This window comes from Phaseolus vulgaris, chromosome 6 (assembly GCF_051622355.1).
Source record: "Phaseolus vulgaris cultivar YP4 chromosome 6, ASM5162235v1, whole genome shotgun sequence".
NCBI classification, from domain to species: Eukaryota; Viridiplantae; Streptophyta; class Magnoliopsida; order Fabales; family Fabaceae; genus Phaseolus; species Phaseolus vulgaris.
The window spans coordinates 17,511,737-17,519,077 of NC_143503.1; the positions used below are offsets into that span (position 1 = coordinate 17,511,737).

Sequence of the window (7,341 nt, forward strand, 5' to 3'; positions counted from 1 at the left end):
CAAATAATATGAGATAGGTTCTTGGAGCACCAGAGCCACATCTTTTTCTGACAGCACTGTCCCTTATCATTTCTCCAATGGAAACACAGCTTGTCACTGCCAAGTGGCATCATCCTCCCTGAAACTTGAGATAGCACCCACCATGTGCTTGGAGCTTTAGATTTCCTTTCATTTTAAATATACCATCCAAACCCAGATAAGCAAGTTTGGATTTTTCATACCTTTATATTATTACTAGATTCATAATTACCTTAATAAAGTTTTAAATTATTAAAAAGTTAATTTTTCCTTTCTTTTCTACAAGTATCGAATAAAAAATAAATATGTTTAGTATGTTTCAAATATATAACCCCTTTGATTTTGAAGAAGAGTCTAAAACTGTTTATGTTACTATTATATATAATGATTATGATGTGAAGTAAAGGTCAAGTGGATTCTTGAAAAATCAAATGATGATCCTTGTTACCAACACATAATTCTATAAAAACATCTTAATTCATGAGAATATAACTTCATTAACATGTGTAATCATTGAACAATCACAACATATATCCTGTAGAGTTTCATTTTGTTGTAAAATTTATTTTAAACATGATATTTAAAATAATTACTGCAGAAGTTAATTTAATTAACAAACTTCATTCTATGCTAAAATTGATTTTTTTTTTCTATTCTTAAAATTTAATAATTTTTTATTTTTGACCAAATCTGTTGAATATTTTTCACGATTTTTGTATTTCTAATAGCCGTCAACTGGTCCCATGTTCATTTATTCCCATGTAGCCATGTTTTTCTCGCAGTTGAGAAGCACAAGCACCATTTTATCTTAGGAATTGGTGTGTTCTCTCTCTCTCTCTCTGCTGATGTCACTTTCTTTATTGCTGTTAAAAACTCTTCTGTATACTTTGTTCTCACACTTGTAGAGACAGAGAGAAAGAGAGAACAAACAAGGTACCTCTGTTTCTAGCTTCTAGCAACCTTCTAAGTTCAACAAGTCAGAAAAAAAACCTGCCTTTGCCCTTAGCTCAGGTGGAGTTCTTCTTTCTCTGCTCCTTGTCTTTATGTAGAAAGTAATGGTAATAATTAAAATGAATCATGGGGTTCTTTATTTTTGCATGAAAGTGAAAAAAGGTTTTATTATTTCCTATGTTGTCAAAGTGGTTTTTTTGTTATGGAAAGTTGTTTTTCTTTGAGTTTGGGTTTGTTTATGAGGCTTGTAGAGTTAGTCCAGCTTGCTGTCTCAAAATATGCCCAATTTGTTGGGTTTAATGTTTTGTTTAGATTCTTGTTTATCATCGGTTTTGTTTCTCTGGGTTTGTAAATGTGTTTGTACTTTCTAAGTGTGGCCGAGAGTTGAATTTTCCTCTTTGGGAGCTTGGAAATTGATTTTTTTTGGTGAGTTTTTTATTCACATTTAAGAATGGCAAAAACCACTCATGGTTCCATTTCATTGGTTTGCCTGTTCACTCTTCTTCTAGTAAAGTTCCAAACATGACCCACTCAAAGTCTTTCTCTTTCTATTCCTTTTTTATTTCGTTTTAAAGATTTGTTTATGCTTATTTGATTATTCAGTTTTCTGGTACAGATTATTTTATTATGCTTTTAAAGGGTGTGCGTCCATAAGGAGTCAAAATCTGGCACTCAAAAGGGTCTTTGCTTATGATTTTTCTATTCTATACCAAATCACTCAAAAGGGTCTTTGGTTAGATTTTCTATTCTATAAAAAATCTAAAGTTCTTCCTTTTTGTGCCAACAGATAACTGATTTGATTAGCCATGAACAACAGTGTTCCTGATTGGAACTTTGGGAGTGATTCCTGTGTCACCACCAATCCAAAGAAGCCTATGGGGTGTGTGCAATTTATTTCTGTCAAAGCAGAATACTGTTCTTGTCCCAATTGAACTCTGCTTAAATTGTAACAATCCATGTGATGTGGTCAATTCTACAGGGTGGACCAAGAGCTTGTGGAGCTCCTGTGGCAAAATGGCCAGGTTGTGTTGCACAGCCAAACACATAGAAAACCGGTTGTGAATTCGATCGCTCCGAGACCGCTTCAGAGAGCTTTTCAATCAACATTAAGGACCAGTGAGCCATTTGGGAACTCAAGTAACTTGATTCAAGATGATGAGACAGTCTCATGGATCCAATACCCCCTTGAGGATCCATTGGAACAAGAATTCTGTTCAAACCTTTTATCTGAACTGCCACAGTGTGATGTTGAGTCCTTTAAGCAAATTAAGCCATTTGAAGAGGGAAGGTTTACTAAATTGGACGCTTCTAGTGCCCCCCATGTGACTGTATGTTCACAATCACCAACTATGAAACCATCCTCTTTTCAGGAATTCTCAGGAATTCCAATACCTGCTCCAAGATTCCATGTTTCTGATTCACCTCAGAAAAATAATAATGACTTGGGTGGACCATGTAAGGTCCAAAAATTCTCTCACTTTTCACCTACCTTTAATGTTTCTTCAGCATTGCCTAGTGCGCATTTTAGAGACAAAATTACTTGTAACATGTCAAAAAATGAGGTTAGAGAGTGCTCATTGATGACAGTTGGATCAAGTTACAGTGGTAGCAATCACATGACCCAAGATCCAGATGCTAGCAGGGCATCAAGCAATGGTGTTTGGACTACTACTTTATCTGTTGACCCTGAAGCTGTCAGAGATGATGTGCCGAGAACAATTCCTCTGAGTGAGAAAGGGAAATCAGAGATGCTTGAACCAGCTGCTACTTCATCTTCTGGTGGCTCAGGTAGTAGTCTTGGAAAAACTTGTTCCTTATCTACCAGAAACCAGAGCCAAAAAAGAAAAACAATAGACATTGAAGAATCTGAGGAGCATAGTGAGGTGAAGCCCTCCCTCTCTGTAGTTATCTTCATGATTAGATGCTTTTATTGTTTGACACACTGAGCTACATCTTTATGTGTAATAGGACACAGAACTTAAATCACCAGTTGGAAACAAGACATCTCAACGGACAGGGTCGGCTCGAAGGAACCGTGCTGCTGAAGTGCATAATCAATCAGAAAGGGTGGGAATTTTAGCACATTTCTTGTGAACTTAATTTTTGTAACCTTTATTCTTACAAGTGGCAGTATTGTTTTATTGAAGCAGAGAAGGAGAGATAGGATCAATGAGAAGATGAAAGCATTGCAACAACTCATACCTCACAGTAGCAAGGTTAGTTATCATAATGAATGTTGACTCTACTGTCATAACTTGTTCTTTGGAGATGCATTCAGAGTCAGATAAAGCTGCAATTGTGATTCTCTGACTGCTCCGTTTAAAGTGATACAGTCAACACAGAATGTGTGAATTTTTCTTTAAAAAAAAAAGAAGAAAGAAGGAATTTGTTGATTTTTTTAAGGAAAATGAAAATCACTTCTGTTGAGAGCCATATTTAGCATAAAACAATTGGATCAGATTTGGACAAAAAAAACTGTGTGAAGCAATCAAGTGAAGAAGACAAAATGCAAGTACTTAGAAATTGATTCTCCACTTTATATGATTTTATCACATTGTCTTGAAAACTGAGCAAGGAAAGTATGTGCAGACAGACAAAGCATCAATGTTGGAGGAGGCAATCGAATATTTGAAATCACTTCAGTTACAACTTCAGGTAAATGTGCCACACAATATCTTGCATATGAAAATTGTCTCACGTCACTAACAAATGAAACAAACAATTTTGTTCTTGCTGCTAGCTAATGTGGATGGGATCTGGCATGACACCAATGATGTTTCCAGGAATTCAGCACTATATGTCTCAAATGGGTATGGGAATGGCTACTTCTCCTTTCCCTCCTATTCAAAATCCGATGCAATTACCACGAGTACCGCTTGATCAGCCCGTATCTGCATCTCAGACACCAAACCAGACAATGATGTGTCCAAATCCTATTTTGGGTGCCTTTAATTACCAAAATCAGATGCAAAATCCAGCTCTTTCAGAGCAATATGCACGTTACATGGGCTATCATCTTATGCAAAATGCTTCTCAGGTAATAGGTTTCTTTCAAGAGAAACTTATTTGTCTTTTTTCCTCCTAAAACCCCTTATGCGTTCTTGATAAGCTTCCCATGGTTTACCTATTGAAATTAATTTCCTGTTTTTCACTTTTGTTTTGAAGCCAATGAATGTATTTAGATATGGTCCCCAGGCAGTACAGTATAGTCAAACAATGATTACACCCAGCAACAGCAGTGGAAACATGAGTGGAGCAGCAAATATTGATGAGGCTGTGAGTGACAAAATGGGTGAGCCATTTGCATACTTCTCCTACTTCTCCTTGCTTTGACTAACATCAAAATATGCATACCAAATCAATTATATGGAGAAGTTACACCTTTTTCCTGTCGGTGATTAGATAGTGACAAACTGATGTTAACTTGTCACCGTGTAGAGTGTCGACAGCCACAGAACCTTTTTCGACAACAGTTACTAATTCTTTGGCTGGGATATGAAATAGCTTGCATGAATAGTCCTTGCTCCATAATTTATTCAAACTCCTTGTGGTTGATAACATTCTTCAATGGCATATATGATTTTGGCTGTTGCATAGCTCTCTGTGGTTGGCTGCAAAAGTTGTTCTCATTTTCTCTGCTCTATATTCATAGTATATGTCAGATTTATAGGATCATTATAAATTTCACTTTGGATAGAACTTCTACCGAGTGCTTAATTTCAGTACTACATCAACAAAAATTAAGTCAACACCATTTCATGGCATTCTACAGTGTTTCATATGTTCTCATTCCAATCTTTCCATAGAAAAATGATTTTGTTGTTAAAAATCCATTTTATCTTGAGAATTCTGATACTATAACTTTCATTAACAGTTTTTACTTGTCATTGTTGACAGGTAAATTAGTTTAGAAGCAAGCTTATGAGAACCTACGGCATAACTAACAAGATAATTGCAAGATGATAGAAGCCCTTGTATGCTTTCACAGTATGTCTGCCTGCTCATATATACACACACTTGTATATATAGATATAGTTCCTTATATATGAATCTATTGTACAATATTGTCCAAACCAAAAGCAACAAGAATGTGGTAAAATCAAAAAAAAGTTGAGATCTAGAGGTGATTACCTTATGAAAATTCAGTACCTTCCATGCAATGCTATAATAAATTAATTGTAAAAAAAATAGTTTTGGTTAAAGTGATTGTCTACCTTTAAATTAATATAGTTGCTCTATTCTTATCATGCATAAATTCCTTTATTAATTGCTTGGACATTTGGTGTATGAAAAGGGTCTTCCTTATTTGATTTTAGATGGAACATAATATATCTGTGTGGATTTTCTTATGCTGATGTGCATAAGCACAATAAAGACAGGGCTATAATTTGTAGTATGTGAGCCATTCATTGTTTAAATTGTAATAATTAGTTGCTATGAAAGGACATAAATTAAGATGCATCCCTAGCCTATAACATGCTACCTTTTGATGGAGAAGATTTATTCAACTAGATTAGGTCATCTTTTTTTCCTTGTTTTTCAATAGCCTCCTAGAGTGCTAGCATGACCAAAGCACAAGTTTACCAAAATCAACATGTTGGGGTGAGCATGCATAAGCTTGAAAAGGTTAGGTGATGCATGGATAACTGCTACTTAAGTCTTTCCTTATCTGAACTACAAATCACTTCCTCATGGTTTTTCTGCTGTCGTCAGATAGTAATTATTCACAGGTCGAATGCTTAACTTCTTAACAATCTTTAGCTTTTTTTTTTACATATCCTGAAAGAAAGAAAAAATGTCATGAAAATTGAATATGTACCCTCCACTTTGTGTGTGATGCCTTTATCTTTAGTCAAGCTGCAAATAAATGTTGTTTCTGTGGTCCCCTGCATCAAAACTAAAGGTAGTCAACTAACTTCTAAAATTTGGATACCACTAAGTATATGTACCAAGTTGTTATCTTGCCATGGGACCTCACAAATAGACACTTGCTCAAATAATGAGCTATTGCTGCAAATGGGTCCCCCTCAATCAGAATGCCATGAAAACTAAGCAACTTACACTTTAAAAGCCTTGGTCATGGTTTTGTTGCATATCATAATCCATACTTTATGACTCCATTTGCACACAAGTCTCCTCCAATTTGCTATGTTCCCTCTTCATTACCTTCCTTTTTCTCCTTTCCAGGTTCTTCCACCTTTAACTAAATATCAGCCAGTACCTGATCTGATGTGATCTGATAAAATCAAACATCATTAATTGGAGGGTTTGGATGGGGGAATCAACCCTGAAAGCGCCAAGTTATATATATCCTCCAAATTTGTGTAGTGTGGTGGCCATGCAATTTGTGTCTAATGAAGAGTTTGGTGTCTAACTTTGAGAAAATTGTAGTAGACAGGTCCTTGATTATGGGCCAGTTTTGTTCTCAGCTCCTATGTCCCATCAGGTTGAGCATTTTCCACTGTTTGTAGATCTGGGAAAGTAACATGATAGAGCTATTTTTGTTGCCTGAAATAGGCAATCATTATGTCTCAACTGCTCATCAACAACCATTCTGCTCAATGCCATAAACTACATTGTGATTCATATCTATCTCTTCACCAAAAACAACTCATGTCAAATGAATGAGTTCACTTGCTCCACCATAAACAAACCAGTAAACTTGCCTCTGATAACAACACTCTCAAAACTGTTACTTCTGCAATTGTATGCAACTAAGCCAGTATTTGATTGAAGTATTTTAATTCTATTACTGTATTTAATGTTGTTTTTGCACATATTAAGAATAATCATAATAAATATATTATTTATTGAAACAATGTTTTCTAAAATCCATTTTCATATTTTACAAAATACAATGATGTCATTTATTGAAGGTAAATTAAAAATAAAAGTTCATATTTCACTAAAAACTAAAACCATCAGTCAATTTTTTTCTTAAACTAAAATAGCAACACAATGTATAACATTTTTTCCCCTCAGATTTTTTTTATTTTATTAAGTGGGGTCCACTATAAATTTAAGATAATACGCGTCATCTAAAAATTGCATTTATTACCCAATAACTACCTGTAACTTTTAGTATGATTACACTAACTAACATACATCTAATCTTATATTAATTTTAATTTTAATTAAATTCTACATATAACATAAATTTAAATATTTTTTATTAGAAGCTTTTCTCCTATAGAATGTTTAAAATATTCATTTTTTTATTAAATATTTATCGTTTGATTTTGTCGAGATGACTTGATTATTACTTTTGTTTTTCTATCTTTATCATATTATTAAATTTTATTTTTTAAACATTCATGTTAAATATTATGAAATTTGTTTAATGTTCAACAATCATATGTAGACGAAACAATA

At 34.3% G+C, this 7,341-nt stretch overlaps 1 protein-coding gene across 12 annotated transcripts; it reads left to right on the plus strand.

Annotated features, from left to right (window-relative positions):
• Window positions 1-748: 748 nt before the first annotated feature.
• On the plus strand, window positions 749-6,555 carry LOC137831086 (transcription factor PIF4). Of its 12 annotated transcripts, none has more exons than XR_011084327.2 (10): window positions 762-1,029; window positions 1,757-1,849; window positions 1,949-2,852; window positions 2,938-3,036; window positions 3,120-3,185; window positions 3,559-3,624; window positions 3,710-4,006; window positions 4,135-4,261; window positions 4,867-4,956; window positions 6,157-6,555. XR_011084327.2 is itself a non-coding variant. In XM_068638615.2 (9 exons), exons 2-9 carry the CDS (start codon window positions 1,776-1,778, stop codon window positions 4,878-4,880), a joined length of 1,647 nt encoding a protein of 548 aa, XP_068494716.1. In that variant the 5' UTR covers window positions 749-1,029; window positions 1,757-1,775; the 3' UTR covers window positions 4,881-5,216. The 12 variants fall into 12 exon arrangements, 2 of the variants coding, with proteins under 2 accessions (XP_068494716.1, XP_068494715.1); XR_011084329.2 differs by having other exon boundaries at window positions 772-1,029; window positions 3,753-4,006; XR_016521497.1 differs by having other exon boundaries at window positions 772-1,029; window positions 3,563-3,624.
• The last annotated feature ends 786 nt before the right edge of the window (window positions 6,556-7,341 follow it).